General features: G+C 45.6%; 1 protein-coding gene across 5 annotated transcripts in view; it reads right to left on the bottom strand.

Annotated features, from left to right (window-relative positions):
- Positions 1-382: 382 nt before the first annotated feature.
- meiosin (meiosis initiator) overlaps positions 383-16,619 on the bottom strand; it is a 52,300-nt gene continuing 36,063 nt past the window's right edge. For 4 of the 5 annotated variants that reach the window (XM_078431040.1, XM_078431038.1, XM_078431039.1 and 1 more), the window contains 5 exons: positions 15,321-15,442; positions 11,354-11,557; positions 8,431-8,681; positions 6,851-6,940; positions 383-1,429 (listed from right to left, as the gene is read on the bottom strand). In XM_078431040.1, the coding sequence (XP_078287166.1) occupies positions 1,318-1,429; positions 6,851-6,940; positions 8,431-8,681; positions 11,354-11,557; positions 15,321-15,442 (779 nt within the window). In that variant the 3' untranslated portion in view covers positions 383-1,317. The remainder of the gene's footprint in view (positions 1,430-6,850; positions 6,941-8,430; positions 8,682-11,353; positions 11,558-15,320; positions 15,443-16,619) is intronic. The other variant, XM_078431041.1, reaches the window with a different exon arrangement.

Genomic DNA, 16,619 nt, shown 5'->3' on the forward strand with positions numbered 1-16,619 from the left:
TGCAATTATCCAGCTGGAGTTTTTCCATGTACAGTTGGAAAATAAAATATCTCGTGTTTGCCAGAGTCCTTACATGTCCCGTTCAGGCCAACCCAGAGTAGTCCGGAGAGAGCGGTCACTGTTGTAACATAGCAGCTAATTTCTGTGCAGCAAGCTCCCACAAACACCATGCGTAATGATTAGGAGATCTATCTTACAAATGTTAAGTGTGGGATGAACATTGGAGGGATAATACCGAAGGTAGACACACAATGCTGGAGTAACTCAGCGGGTCATGCAGCATCTCGGGGGAGAAGGAATGGGTGACGTTTCGGGTCCCGAAACGTCACCCATTCCTTCTCTCCCGAGATGCTGCATGACCCGCTGAGTTACTCCAGCATTGTGTGTCTCCCTTCGATTTTAACCAGCATCTGCAGTTTTTTTTCCCTACAGGGATAATACCTCGGCTGTTTCCACACGAAGGCCACTTACTTTCACTTGCAAAAGCAGACAGAATTTCCAGTTAACCCCTCACCTAAAATCCACACTCCTGCCAATGCAGCTCCCCCTCAAGGCAAGGCATTTTTTTTTAATTTTAATTAATTTCCTACAATGTCAGCCTTGACATCTGTGTTCAGGTTTTTGGAATGAGACAAGAAGCCACAACCTTCTGACTTAGGAGTGATAACGCTGCCCACAGACACAGAGATAGAGCCTGTCGCTTGACATCATGCTCATGAGAATGATCAGCCATGATCACATTGAATGGCTCGAAGGGCCGAATGGCCTCCTCCTGCACCTATTGTCTATTGTCTATGCTGCCAATGTCCGCATGTTCTAAGTGTGTTTGAGCCAAGAAGAAAGCTATGCCTCTCATTATCAGCACAAGCCAAGCTTGACATACATTGCTACTTCTAACATAAACATAAACTTCTACCAAATGCTGATGAAAATGGCTTCGTTCATTTTCTGCTGGGCAGTGCACGATACAGTCTTTGGGAGTGTCCACATCTCACTTGAACCTCAGCACCACTGTCAATGTCTTCTCTTTTTCCTAATATGTAGGTAGGTGTTTTCAATATTTAAAACATTAATAAAAAATCTATTTCGCAATGATTTTCCAAGTTGTCTTGGTGATCCAAGTGAGTTTATCAGGTGTAGCTGGGACATGTTGGCCGGTACGGGCAAGTTGGGCCGAAGGGCACTGTTTCCACGCTGTGTGACTCTATGACCAGGCCTCAAGTGACCCGGCAATTGACTTGTGTCACTTGGGTCGGACACCGTCGTCTGTTTCAGAACAGCATTGTGCTCTTGTTCGCCTCAGGAAAGGGCCGCATCTCACAGGAGATGGAGGGGTTCGGGCATTTCCACCTCCTCCTTCTCTTCGCTCGACGAGCTATCCAGCCTCACGATGCGATTATTCATCTTGCTGAATTCGCGGGCTTTGATGCTGTGAGCGAGAGAGAAAGAGAGACAGGGAAGGCACATTAAACACAGGCTAACAAACAAACATCCTGCAGTCATCAGGCCAACTCATCAGGTCACAAGATCATAAGTAATAGGAGCAGAATTAGACCATTCAGCCCATCAAATCTACTCTGCCATTCAATCATGGCTGATCTATCTCTCCCTCCTAACCCCATTCTCCTGCCTTCTCCCCACAACCCCTGACACCCGCACTGATCAAGAATCTATCTAACTCTGCTTTAAAAATATCCATTGACTTGACCTCCACAGCCGTCTGTGGCAAATAATTCCACAGATTCACAGGAGAGTTAGATCAGCCATGATTGAATGGCGGAGTAGGCTTGATGGGCTGAATGGTCTAATTCACCACCCTCTAACTAAAGAAATACCTTCTCATCTCCTTTCTAAAAGAACGTCCTTTAATTCTGAGGCTGTGACCTCTAGTCCTAGACTCTCTCCTATTAGTGGAAACATCCTCTCCACATCCACTCTATCAAAGCCTTTCACTATTCAGTAAGTTTCAATGAGGTCCTCCCCCCTCATTCTTCCAAGCTCCAGCGAGTACAGGCCCAGTGCCATCGAACACTGATCGTAAGTTAACCCATTAATTCCTGGGATCATTCTTGTAAACTCAACAATAGCCAGCATTGCTGCAAATGAAGCAGAACAACACAGCCTCCAAGCAACCAAAATTCAGCTGATGAACTAATTCTGCTGAAAACCACATTCACCATTGACCTTGATTCCATTGGTTTAACGCAGTGCTGAAGGTTACTGCTAAATAGCACAAGTGGCTGAATGTGCGACTTAAGAGGCTGAGGCACAATTGCCGACTTCACCGGAAAGTTTTTGATTAGAAATTGTCTTCTGGGAAGCCTTGCTTTTAAAGAAAGTGAATTAAAGTGCTTGGCACTTGAAATGCAAAAATTAATTTCAGAAATTGAAATCAGTAACAATATGTTCATTTTGAATGATACACACATGGCAAGTTAAATGGTAAATTGGCCACATTTGCAGGCTTCTTATCACATTGCTTAACAACAATTTTGAAGTTCACCACACACAATAAATTACTCCGAACATCAAAGATGACTGTTTGATGGGAAAATGTGACAGCTCTTATGTAACCACAGACCAGACACAGAAATTGAATAGCTGAGCATCTTATGGAAGTATTATCAGGAGAACACGATAGTTTTGGGAATTTTAACATTTGCTTAAGAGATTGTCAATCCAGTTTAACCAACAAAAAAGATTGAACTTTAGGTACAGGATTGGGAAAAGACCAAACATCTTATTTTGGTTAATCCAGCATCTGCAGTCAATTTCTGCAGTTCCTTGCGACTCCAAACATCTTCTTGAGCCTGAAGAGTCTCCTTGAGTCTGGGTCTGAAGAAGGGTCCCGACTCGAAACGTCACCTATCCACGTTCTCCAGAGACGCTGCCTGACCCACTGAGTTACTCCAGCACTCTGTGAAACGTCACCTATCCATGTTCTCCACAGATGCTGCCTGACCCACTGAGTTATTCCAGCACTCTGTGAAACGTCACCTATCCATGTTCTCCAGAGATGCTACCTGACCCACTGAGTTACTCCAGCACTCTGTGAAACGTCACCTATCCATGTTCTCCAGAGATGCTACCTGACCCGCTGAGTTACTCCAGCACTCTGTGAAACTTCACCTATCCATGTTCTCCACAGATGCTGCCTGACCCACTGAGTTACTCCAGAAATCTGTGAAACGTCACCTATCCATGTTCTCCACAGATGCTGCCTGACCCGCTGAGTTACTCCAGCATTCTGTGTCCTTGAGCCTTTTTTGCCATTCAATAAGATCATTATCAGTCTCAATTCCACTTTCCTGTCGGATCACTATAAGACTTAAGGAACTACTGAAATATTATCACTCGATCAAACAGAATTGGGACTCTGAGTTGGATAATTGTAAGGAATCACAATTCTGAGGGAAGAAATTTGTCCGCACTTTGGTCTTTTACTGGATGACCCTTTTATCCCAATGGCCCTCAAGTTTTCGAAGTTTATCAGAAGCCACACCTTAGCAATATTCCCTCTTCAATATTACTGAAGCATGTCTTGAGTCCACCTCAGGTCATTAAACCCCCACTACTTTAAAAATAATCTCTTCTACTTTTTGCAGAGTTATCCCAAATCTGTGTTGGAGTTATCAAAGCTCTTGTGAATTGAAACAGTGTCTGTATCTAGTCCATCGGAACGGTCAAGGTTTTGAACATCTCTATTAAATCTTCCCATTAACTGTTGCTGCCGAAGAACATTTCAGCTTCACTCACCTTCCTACATGACTGACGTAGCTCACCTCTGGAACCATATTAATGATTTGGACGAGGGAATTGAATGCCACATTTCCAAGTTTGCGGATGACACAAAGCTGGGGGGCAGTGTTAGCTGTGAGGAGGATGCTAGGAGGCTGCAAGTTGACTTGGATAGGTTAGGTGAGTGGGCAATTGCATGGCAGATGCAGTATAATGTGGATAAATGTGAGGTTATCCACTTTGGTGGCAAGAACAGGAAAGCAGGCTATTATCTGAATGGTGGCCGATTAGGAAAAGGGGAGATGCAACAAGACCTGGGTGTCGTGGTACACCAGTCATTGAAAGTAGGCATGCAGGTGCACCAGGCAGTGAAGAAAGTGAATGGTATGTTGGCATTCATAGCGAGGGGATTTGAGTATAGGAGCAGGGAGGTTCTGCTGCAGTTGTACAGGGCATTGGTGAGACCACACCTGGAGTATTGCATACAGTTTTGGTCTCCTAATCTGAGGAAAGACATTCTTGCCATAGAGGGAGTACAGAGAAGGTTCACCAGATTGATTCCTGGGATGGCAGGACTTTCATATGAAGAATGACTGGATAGACTCGGCTTGTACTCGCTGGAATTTAGAAGATTGAGGGGGGATCTTATAGAAACTTACAAAATTCTTAAGGGGTTGGACAGGCTAGATGCAGGAAGATTGTTCCCGATGTTGGGGAAGTCCAGAACAAGGGGTCACAGTTTAAGGATAAGGGGGAAGTCTTTTAGGACCGAGATGAGAAAGTTTTTTTTCACACAGAGAGTGGTGAATCTGTGGAATTCTCTGCCACAGAGGGTAGTTGAGGCCAGTTCATTGGCTATATTTAAGAGGGAGTTAGACGTGGCCCTTGTGGCTAAAGGGATCAGGGGGTATGGAGAGAAGGCAGGTACAGGATGCTGAGTTGGATGATCAGCCATGATCATATTGAATGGCGGTGCAGGCTCAAAGGGCCGAATGGCCTACTCCTGCACCTGTTTTCTATGTTTCTATGCATTCTAATAGAGTTTTCACCCAGAGAGTAGTGAATCTGTGGAATTCTCTGCCACGGAAAGCAGTGGAGGCCAAGTCACTGGATGTTTTCAAGAGAGTTAGATTTAGGTCTTAGGGCAAACAAAATCAAGGGATATGGGGAGAAAGCAGGAACGGGGTACTGATTCTGGATGATCAGCCATGATCATATTCAATGTCGGTGCTGGCTCAAAGGGCCGAATGGCCTACCCCTGCACCTATTTTCTATGTTTCCTCTCAACTGTCTACAATTATAGACAATTATATTATTTATACAATTATTTATCATTTACACAATTATCGGCCACCTATTCCTTTTCTCCAGAGGTGCTGTCAGACCTGCTGTGCTACTCCAGCTTTTTGTGTCTATCTTTGGTTCAAACTAGCAGATGCAGTTCCTTCCTATACTATTATTACTAACCATTTTTAACAAATGGTGCAGTATATTTGACACAGTATTCCAGCTGGGGCCTAATCAGTTATTTGATCTAGTTATGATTCTTAATGCAGTATTTTTTGCTCTGTTTACCTTGGGCACAAGGCCAATTATATCAAACAGGTGTTGATTCACAGAGATAGCAAGCTTTGATCCTGGGGGAAAAAAGACACAAAGGGCCGAAGTAACTTAGCAGGTCAGGCGGCATCTCTGGAAAACATGGGAAGGTGACAGTTTGGGTTGGGACCCTTCTGCAGACTAATTGTAGGGGGGGGGGGGGGGGGGGGGGGGAAGCTGCAAGAGAGGAGGGGCAGGACAAATTCTGGCAGGCAATAGCTTGATACAGGTGAGGGGGGGTTTTGTTAGGCAGATGGTGGATAAAGGCCAGTGATGAAAAGACAATAGGGTGAGACAAAAGGTTTGATGATTAGCAAATTGGTAAAATTCAAGACTGACAAATTGGTAAGCGAGAGGAAGGAATGTAGGTGGAAGTAGAGGGAGAGGGGAGAAATAGGCGCAAGTCCAGGTGGGGCACAGGTGAGGGGTGGGGGATTTAGGGGAAGGAGGATTGTTGTTATTAGGGTTGCCAACTGCCCCATATTAGCCGGAACATCCCGTATTTTGGGCTAAATTAGTTTGTCCCGTACGGGGCCACCCTTGTCCCGTATTAGTAGGGTTGCCAACTTCCTCACTCCCAAAGAAGGGCCAAAGGGTGACGTCACCGCCCTGCGCCCCACGTGATCTCACCCAGCCAGTGGCCACGTGCTCTCGCTCCACCAATGGCGGCCGCCCGTCCCGGGCGGTGACGTCACCCTTTGTCCCTTATTTGGGAGTGAGGAAGTTGGCAACCCTGGTTGTTATTTAAAATTGGAGAATTCAATGCTCATACCATTGGGGTGTAAGCTGCCCAAACGGAGTGCAAGGTATTCTTCCTCCAGTTTACATGTGGCCTCACTCTGGCAATGGAGGTGTCCTGGGACGGAAAGGTCAGTATGGGAATGTGAAGAGGAGTTTAAAAGGTTTGTGCCTATTCATGGGACCTTTTTGATCGGCATGCATCAGATATGTTTGAGGTTGGCCTGCTCAGCCCCTGTGAGACTAGCCAGTACAGGTCCTGGCCCGGTTACAACAGCACTCTGTTTCTGGGGTGTCAAGGGATATGGGGCAAAGGCAGGAGAATGGGGTTAGGAGGGAGAGAGAGATAGATCATGTTTCTTTTTTTTTTTCCTAATCAGATGTGCAGCACTTTGGTCAATGTGGGTTGTTTTTAAATGTGCTATACAAATAAAATTCACTTGACTTGACTTGACCCATGATTGAATAGCAGAGTAGACTTGATGGGCCAAATGGCTTAATTCTGCTCCTATCACCTATGAACTTATGATCTGTTCCGGAGAATGTTTATAAACCGAACAGTTCACAAATCAGAAATGTGGCTGTCCAAATAATAGCATAGCCCAACCCAGGACAACCAAAGCATAGGGCATTTAACTCAACGATTGAGGTATTGCCGTAAACCGAGTTCCCACATGGCGGCCAGTAAATCTTTTCCTACGGTCTCCCAAAGCCTCATTATGTATTATGCAATGGTTGGTAATCTGTAGAGGACCTCTGTGCAATCCTGTCTTACCAGTAAGGCCGGCGTTCATTCTTTGACATGGTACGCCACACGTGAGCCAAGGCTTTGGTAGCAACAGTAGAAGCAGTTCCAGGATGGTCACTGTGGGGGACACAAGGGATTGCAATCAGGGAGGTAGATGCACAGAACTGCAGGTGCTGGTTTACAAAAAACAAAACAAAGTACCGGAGTAACTCAGGCAGCATCTCATGCCCAATACCAATCATCTCTGGAGATCGTGGATAGTTGACGTTTCATGTCCGGACTCTTCTGCAAGAGGGACAGGACAAAGTGTGGCAGGTGGATATGGGCGAGGGGGGAGGGTTGAAAGGCAGATGGTAGACAAAGATCAGCGATGAATAGACAGGTGTGAGACAAAAGGATTGAAGAGTTCCAAATTGTGAAGCTAGGGGAAGGAATGTAGGTGGAAGGGGGGGGAGGAGGAGGAGGAGAGAAGAAATAAGTGCGAGTCCAGGTGGGGCACAGGGGAGGAAAGGTGTGGGTGGGAGAGGATGGGGATGGTTTTGTAGTTACCTAATCAATAACCAATCAATACCTGATATCAATCATTCACTTTGACTAATGTATGAATGCGAAAAAAATTGGCACCGGAAGACATGCCTGCTTCGAACCCAAAATGTGTTTTATCCAAGCCTTTCCCTTCATTTTCAATCCCATACTCATGGAAGAATTTGTCAATTCTTATAAGGGCTCAAAACAGATGATACCCTCCCATTTCCACTGCCATTAAAACCTGCTTTAATAACTTGAATTTTCACACACCAGGAATGTAAATATTGGAGAAGGGTTCAACGCAACTGGAGTGAGTTTCACGCCCAACAGCAAATGCGTGGAGATGGTGGGGGAATGGGCACAAGAAGCAGGGACATGACGGAGGTGAAGTTGGAATATTTGTGATGTACATGAGGCAGGAGGATAAAACATCTGTGACTGTACCTGGATCAAAGGTAGGAACCAAGGTAGGTTTCAAAGGTAGGTTTCAACTGCGGGTAATGTTTCATTTCACTACACATTTATGTGTATGTGACAAATAAACGACTATTGACTATTGACTATATTGACTATTGACATTTTCGGATGTCAGGGGCTATGGGGAGAAGGCAGGAGAATGGGATTGAGAGTAATTTGCTGAATTACTGTATCACTCTCCCCATCACAGAAAAACCATCACACAACATTACCAATGGGGGAGGCCATTTAAAACTGAGGTGAGAAGGAACTTTTTCACCCAGAGAGTTGTGAATTTGTGGAATTCTCTGCCACAGAGGGCAGTGGAGGGCAAATCACGATGAATTTAAGAGAGAGTTAGATAGAGCTCTGGGGGCTAGTGGAATCAAGGGATATGGGGAGAAGGCAGGCACGGGTTACTGATTGTGGATGATCAGCCATGATCACAATGAATGGCGGTGCTGTCTCGAAGGGCCGAATGGCCTCCTCCTGCACCTATTCTGCAAACTCATTGATATACTTTGACACCCTTCTTCCCTTCACATCCTCATGTAAACTCCGATGTACCGCATCATGGGCTCTCCCCCCGATGTCTCGTGTAACGTGGTGCTTTGAGGGCCTACCTGATGTACAGCCTCCTGTTAACACGACAGAACATAATGAAGCCGTTCACACATTTCTTCTTGAGCTGGAGAGTGCAGCAGCGCTTTCTGCGCACCCGAGGGTGCTTGCCTTGGCTCCCACTCTTGCTACGCTTCAGCTTGCTTGAGGCGGCTGGCTGCGACAGCTTCCCCCTGTAGTACGGAGTCCAGGTGATATCATTGTCCTCAATGTCGTCACTGGAGGACAACCAGTGCTCGCTCTCATCGCTGTCCTGGAGGTGACAGTCGGGAGTTAGGTTACAATCCAACGCACAAATCCCACTGACTTTACAAACCAATACTGTGGAGATTAGTTTAGTTTACAGCAATACTGTGCCTTCAGGCCCTTCAGGCCTATTTGAGTCCGTACCGACCAGCGATCCCCGCACATTAACACTATCCTGCACTAAGGACAATTTTTACATTTATAACCTACAAACCTGTACGTCTTTGGAGGAAACCAAAGTTCTCGGAGAAAACCCATGCACAGCACACAGTGAATGTACAAACTCTGTACAGGCAAGCACCCGTAGCCAGGATTGAACCCGGGTCTCTGGCGCTGTAAATGCTGCAAGGCAGCAACTCTTCCGCTGCACCACTGTGCCGCCAAGACTATCCGATAACGGAACCATCCTACCACAACGAGAGAGCAGTCCTGAACTACTACCTACCTCATTGGTGACCCTCGGGCAATCTTTGATCAGACTCTCCTGGCTTTACCTTACCCTAAACATTATCCCTTATCATGTATCTGCAACACTGTGAACGGCTCGACTATAATCGTGTGTTGTCTTTCCGCTGACTGGTTAGCACGCAACAAAGGCTTTTCACTGTACCTCGGTACACGTGGCAATAAACTGAACTGAAGCTAAACCAAACTGAGATTAATAGCTTGCGATTCTGAGAAGGAAGATGGCGAAAAGGTTTATGAATCAATGGCAATGAATCAACAACTAGAAGGCAAAGATAATGGTTGTTCTCAGAGCAATGTAAATAGAGGTACGGAAATTCATTCATATGAAAGTAGGGTAAAGAATGTTGCGCCCAGAACAGCGATGGCAGCATTCTGTCGTGAATTAGAGGATGGTACAGAGGGTTTGTGAAAGAAATGAATTAGGATGTGGTTTTCTATCTCTTTTAGAGAGCTCACAGATGGACTGGGCTAAACAGCCTTCTTATGTGCTCTAAAAACTTTGACTTTAAAGGAAAAGTCAGGGTGATTTTCATGCTGTACTTGGATTGTGAAACTATCACAGTTAATGGCTGCTGCAATGATGATATTTAAGAGTCTGAAGAAGGGTCTCGACCCGAAACGTCACCCCGACCAGTCTGAAGAAGGGTCTCGACCTGAAATGTCACCCCGACCAGTCTGAAGATCGGTCTCGACCTGAAACGTCACCCATTCCTTCTCTCCAGAGATGCTGCCTGTCCTGCTGAGTTACTCCAGCTTTTTGTGTCTGCCTTGGGGTTAAACCAGCATTTGCAGTTCCTTCTTCCACATGATATTTAAAGAGGATACAGAGCAAGAACAGTCAAACGGAGGTGGTGAATCTGGTGTAGATCTATCAGATATAATGAGCTCAGTCATTTCACTCTGTGCTCAAACCCCCAGTGATCCAGTTAAGCAATCATGATGCAAAGTTACCCTTGAAAACCACGAGATGCCAATCCTACTCAGAAAAGGCCTAACAAATACGTGGGCGAAATGGAATCAAATTGCAACTATGCAGCAACTTATACATCCCAAAGCTTTTGAAGTTAGAGACTGTAAAAATAATGACATAAAGATAGGGAACTCTTCTTCTAAGTACTAGTTGTGGATGGATGGTAAAGATCCAATCCTTTTGAGAAGAAAGATATAGTTTAATTAACATTTTGAATGAAAGATGACACTGTCCATGTGTCACCCTGTGTGTCAGCCTCAAGGTTTAAGACTAATTCGTTAGTGTGAAACTTAACCAGAGCAACCTGACTCAGGAGGCATGAGTTATGCTTTTACAATCTGATGCAGCACAGGATAATGAAGATAAATCTTAAGAAATTTAACTGTGTGAAGTTGAAACTATCTTGACAAACACTAAAAATATATAAACACGTGTAAACATACAAAACAGGTGCAGGAGGAGGCCATTCGGCCCTTCAAGCCAGCACCGCCATTCAATACGATCATGGCTGATCATCCAGAATCAGTATCCCGTTCCTGCTTTCTCCCCATATCCCTTGATTCCGTTAGCCCTAAGAGTTATATATAACTCTCTCTTGAAACCATCCAGTGAATTGGCCTCCACTGCCTTCTGTGGCAGAGAATTCCACAGATTCACAACTCTCTGGGTGAAAACGTTTTTCCTCATCTCAGTCCTAAATGGCCTACTCCTTAGTCTTAAACAGTGTGACCCCTGGTTCTGGACTCTCCCAACATCGGGAACATTTTTCCTGCATCTAGCCTGTCCAAACCCTTAAGAATTTTATGTTTCTATGAGATCCCCTCTCATCCTAAATTCAGTGAATACGAGAGAAATCCCCTAAAAGTAAAAAAGGGATGAGTATGATTGAGTAACAGTGGCGCAGCGGTAGAGTTGCTGCCTTGCAATGAATGCAGCGCTGGATTCCCAGGTTCAATCCCAACTGTGGGCGCTGTCTGTACGGAGTTTGTACGTTCTCCCCGTGACCTGCATGATCTTCGGTTTCCTCCCACACTTCAAAGACGTGCAGGTTTGTAGGTTAATTGGCTTGGTAAATGTAAAAATTGTCCCTAGAGGGGGTAGGATAGTGTTAGTGTGCGGGAATCGCTGGGGGGATAATGTTAATGTGCGGGGGTCGCTGGTCGGTGCGGACCCAGTGGGCCGAAAGGGCCTGTTTCTGCGCTGTGACTCTAAACTAAACGTGAATTTTAAAAGTAAGTAACCTCCTGCAGAAGACGTCTGAACCACTTCTCTGAACTCGGGCAGATCTGGCATGAATTCTCCCCTGAAGATGTACTGCCTGCCTGGCTCGAGTCAGATCGACTGGTTTCACTGCATGGAAGGTAGCAGTGGTCGAAGATGAAGGTCGACTGGAATGAGTCTGAGGTGATCAGTGGAGTTTCTGGCACAGTTTGATCTGGATCATCCTGAGGAAAACAAAATGAGGAGATGATTAACCATCACCTATAATGTCTCAGCCAGCAAGATCGCATGCCTCAATCAATAGCTCAACCTCTGCCTTCCCCTCCCCAATTTTCCCTAAACATTCAGATTTAGGCTGTGAAGCTGTGGAGGCCAAGTCAATGGATATTGTTAAGGCAGAGATAGATAGATAGATTCCTGATTAGTACAGGTGTCAGGGGTTATGGGGAGAAGGCAGGAGAATGGGGTTAGGAGGGAGAGATAGATCAGCCACAATTGAATGGCGGAGTAGACTTGATGGGCCGAATGGCCTAATTCTCCTCCTATTCCTTATGACCGTATGACAATTTATCTTGACGTTACATGTCAAGTCACGTTGCCTTGAAAAAGATGTACCAAAATCGTCTAGAAATGTACAAAAACTGACTTGTATGTTCTTTTGCTTCATTGTCATTTTCAGAATTAGGCAAGTTAGAAGGCAGTGGTTGCTCTTATCTATAGATGCTGGGGACTGAGTTACCATGGGACTCGTGAATCAAATTTGATGGCTTCCTTTATATTTGTACATGATGCTGGGTGTTATTTTATCATGGTCTCTTCATTTTGGGTAGAATTTCTGCATGTTTTATATACTACATCTGGTTCTGGACTGAAAGTTTCAAAGTGGTTGCTTAGACAGTACATTGGGCAAATAAGAAACAATATTGTGAATATATCTTCCACTGTATTTACATTTCTGATAGCACAATTTACCTCGCTGATCTATATTCCGAGGTTATCTTTTAACTTACATTTAATGCCTAAATGTTTTGTGTTATATGTTAAACTCAGAATGCCAGCATTGTCATTTTTTTTAATTTTAGAAAGAGTGATGTGTTTTGTGCTTAGTAAAATCCATTAATAATGTAAATAACTGTGCAGTGACATAAACACAATGTGGCATTAAACAGGTGCAGCAAAGCACGAAACATGTGTTTCCTGCAATTCTTTTTGATTCTCTGTTTCTGCAAGGGAATTAACCAAGGCATTTGACAGAAATACTTTACAGGGCTATGGTGAAAGAGGAGGGGAATGGGACTGACTAATGATCTACAAAGAGCCAACAGAGACTAGAGGTCGACAATGGTCCCTCCTGTGCTGTAAAGATTCAACAATATCTAAGAGAGTAGGTAGTTTAAAGGACCATTTTAAAGAAGAAAGTCTTGTGACTCTTATTTTCTTCTGCACTCAGTATTCTGTACTCAGTTCTTTATCTCTTTTGCACCAGTTTCGTTTAGAGATACAGCGCGGAAACAGGCCCTTCGGCCCACCAAATCCACGTCGACCAGCGATCCTCGTACACTAACACTATCCTACACACTAGGGACACATCTTAATTTTTACCAAAACCAATTAACCTACAAACCTGTATGTCATTGGAGCGTGGGATGAAACCAGAGCATCCAGGGAAAACCCATATGGTCACGGATAGAACGTACAAACTCCGTACAGACAGCACCCGCAGTCAGGATCATACCCAGGTCTCTTGCGCTGCAAGGGAAGCAACCCTATCACTGTGCCACTGTGATACTTTGAAATAGTATATCTCGACCTTGATATGGTCTTGTACGGTTTGATTCAACTGGACAAAACTAAGCCTTCCTCCGTATTCAATACACATGACAATAAGCCAAGACCAATAGCAGGTGGACAGTTTTAGAGAACGATTATTGAAGAAGTCTTTGGTAGCGGAAGGTATGGTGTCAATGAAGGAGTGCTCACATTCGGAGATAATCAAGACTGCCGAAATGGACCAGTGCAGAAACCTTGGAAGGTTGTCGAGTAAAAACAGACGATACAGACAAAGAGGGGATCATTTCCCAGGCCTTCCCGCCTCAATGCCTCTTGCGTTACAAAATGAAACGGAACCACAGCTCGCTGCTTCAGGCATGAGATAGGCCAGAACAGTAGCAGGTTTAACCGTTTGTCTACTAGAGCAACTTAATTTTAACTGGGGTGAAAGTCAGGGCAGTATAATTAATCTCTGTCCTGTTTTGCTGGGAAAGGTTAGTGAGCATGGTAGCTGCCATCTGATTACTTTCTTGTAACCTCCGCTAGAAAGTGCAAGGTCATAAGCCTTGCTTGTATTTCCTTCAAGGTTTGATAGGTATTTATAATCACAATGGGTTTGATAATTTAAAGATTAACTAGACCAAGTGTACCTGTTGGGCCCAAACCTCTCCTGCATTGGTGCAGCACCCTCTCCTCCTCCCCCCCTCCTCCCCTCCCTCCACCCCCCTCCCCCTCCCCTTCCACCACTCCCCCTCCCCCCATTCCTCCCGCACCCCCCACCCTCCCCCCCACCCCTCCCCAATCCCCTTCACCCCTCCCCCATCTCCCCTTCCCCCCTCCCCCCATCTCCCCCTGCCTCCCCCTCTTCCTCCACCCCTCCCCTTTCCTCCACTCCCCCTCCCCCGCATTCCTCCCCAACCCCCCACCCTCTCCCCTCCCTCCCCCCCTCCCAATCCCCTTCACCCCTCCCCATCTCCCCCTACCTCCCTCCCCCTCCCCTCTCCCCTCCCCCTCCCTACGCCCCTCCCCCCCTTCCCTACCTCCCCCTTCCCTAGGAGATAGATTTAAACTTTAAAATGTGAATAACTTTTAACACCGATTTCAATTAAACTTCTTCCATTAGCACCAAAGGGACAAAGGTGGGTAAGGTGGGCCTAAAATTGTTGCGCTATCGTGTACCGTTTCGGCTGTAGTTCAGGAACAAATAAACAAACAAACGAGAGTTTTAGTGTATAGACAGATGTTAGCCAATCAAGGAGAGAGCATTTCCCATACAAGAGAAATTAGAGAGCATTTCCCATACAAGGGTAACAGAAATTAGTGCACAACAAAAAGCCACTTGACCTGAATGAGTTTAGTTCAGAGTTACAGCGCAGAAACAGGCCCTTCGGCCCACCGAGTCTGCGCCGACCAGCTGGATCCACACATTAAAACTATCCTACACACAGTAGGGACAATTTACAATTTTACCAAGCCAATTAACCAACAAAGCTATGTGTCTTTGGAGAGTGGGAAGAAAGCTGAGCATCCAGGGAAAATGTACAAACTCCATACTGACAGCACCCGTAGTCAGGATCGAATCCGGGTCTCTGGCGCTGTAAGACAGCAGCTCTACCCGCTGCGCCACCATGAGTTAATGCCTTACACAAGCCACACTATAGTATAATTCATTACAACCTTTCAGTGCATCCTTCTGAAATTGAACTCTGTCTCCTCCAAAAGGCAATTGTAATTTTTAAGACCGAGGTTGATATCCTCAATTTTTTTTAACCAAAGCCAATTCGCCTACAAACCTGCACGTCTTTGGAGTATGGGAGGAAACCGGAGCCGCCGGAACAAATCCACAGGGAGAACGTACAAACTCCATACAGACAGCACCCAGAGTCAGGATCGAACCGGGGACTCTGCCGCCGCAAGGCAGCAACTCTACCGCTGCGCCACTCCAAAAGTTAAATTAAGATGGATAGGACAGGTTTGGAGGGATATGGACCAAATGCGGGCAGGTGGGACTAGTGTAGCTAGGACATGTTGGCCGGTGTGGGCGAGTGTGGCTGAAGGGTCTGTTTCCACACTCTATGACTCTAAGATTAAAGTATCTCCAGATTAAATGATCGCCACGTAATATACCAGCCAGATCACAGGAAGGATACCTTTTCACTGGAACATTTTTCACTCCACCCTGGTACACGTGACAATAAACAAAAGTAACTAACTAACCTTTAAAGGAGCATTCCAGTAGCTGTTGTGTGATTGCTGGCTTTGACATGTGTTCGATAGCTTCAAGTCTCCAAGCTTGGTCACTGGAAATTCTGGGCTAAGGCATACAGTTCCAAACAAAGCTGAAAGAAGGAAGATTTCACGTTTGTAGTGTGACATTTTAAATCTGCTTTTCAGTCCAATGCCTATAAAACAACAATTAGGAAGTAAAAATAAATCCACAGTCGTCACCAATTTCAAAATCCCTTTGCACAAAACACTCAAGACAGATCCTTGCTCAAATATCTAGGCCTAGAAACTGCAACTCACTGACTCAGAAGTGAGAGTTTTAATGTGTAGGAAAAAACACTGCAGATGCTGGTTTAAATCGTAGGTAGACACAAAATGCTGGAGTAACTCAGCGGGTCAGGCAGCATCTCGGGAGAGAAGGAATGGGTGACGTTTCGGGTCGAGATCCTTCTTCAGACTGATGTCAGGGGAGGGGGTGGGACATTCTTAGCTCATTCTTAAGCTAATGAGTATTATGAATCCCTTTCCTAATCGGCATCGAGTTCAGTCTGAAGAAGGGTCTCGACCCGAAACGTCACCCATTCCTTCTCTCCCGAGATGCTGCCTGACCCGCTGAGTTACTCCAGCATTTTGAGTCTACAATACAATACAATACAACAATACAATATATCTTTATTGTCATTGTACCCAGGGGTACAACGAGATTGGGAATGCGCCTCCCATACGATGCAATAATTTAAGTAATTAACAGCAACCCAACGAAACGAAACAATTGTAACAGTTTTTAGACAGGGTAAAGTGCAAGTTGATCTATGCGTTGTGGCCATCCGGCTCAGCAGGACCGGTTCATAGCAGCTATGGCCCTGGGGATGAAGCTGTTCCTGAGTCTGGAGGTGCGGGCGTAGAAGGCCTTGTATCGTCTGCCCGATGGAAGGAGTTCGAACAGACTGTTGCAGGGGTGTGAAGAGTCTTTGTGGATGCTGGTGGCTTTTCTGAGGCATCGTGTGTTGTAGATGCCCTCCAAGTCTGGTAGCTGTGTTCCGATGGCCCTCTGAGCTCTATGGACTACCCGCTGTAGAGCTTTCCTTTCTGCCTCCGTGCAGCTGAGGAACCACACAGGGATGCCATGCGTTAGGATGCTCTCTATGGTGCAGCGGTAGAAGGTCGTCAGCAGCTGTTCGGGTAGACCAGACTTTTTCAGTGTTCTTAAGTAGAACAGTCTTTGTTGTGCCTTCTTGACCAGCGCAGCAGTGTTATTGGACCATGTTAGGTCCTCCGAAATGTGAGTGC

The sequence above is a fragment of the Rhinoraja longicauda genome, chromosome 41 (genome assembly GCF_053455715.1).
Source record: "Rhinoraja longicauda isolate Sanriku21f chromosome 41, sRhiLon1.1, whole genome shotgun sequence".
Taxonomy (NCBI): Eukaryota; Metazoa; Chordata; class Chondrichthyes; order Rajiformes; family Arhynchobatidae; genus Rhinoraja; species Rhinoraja longicauda.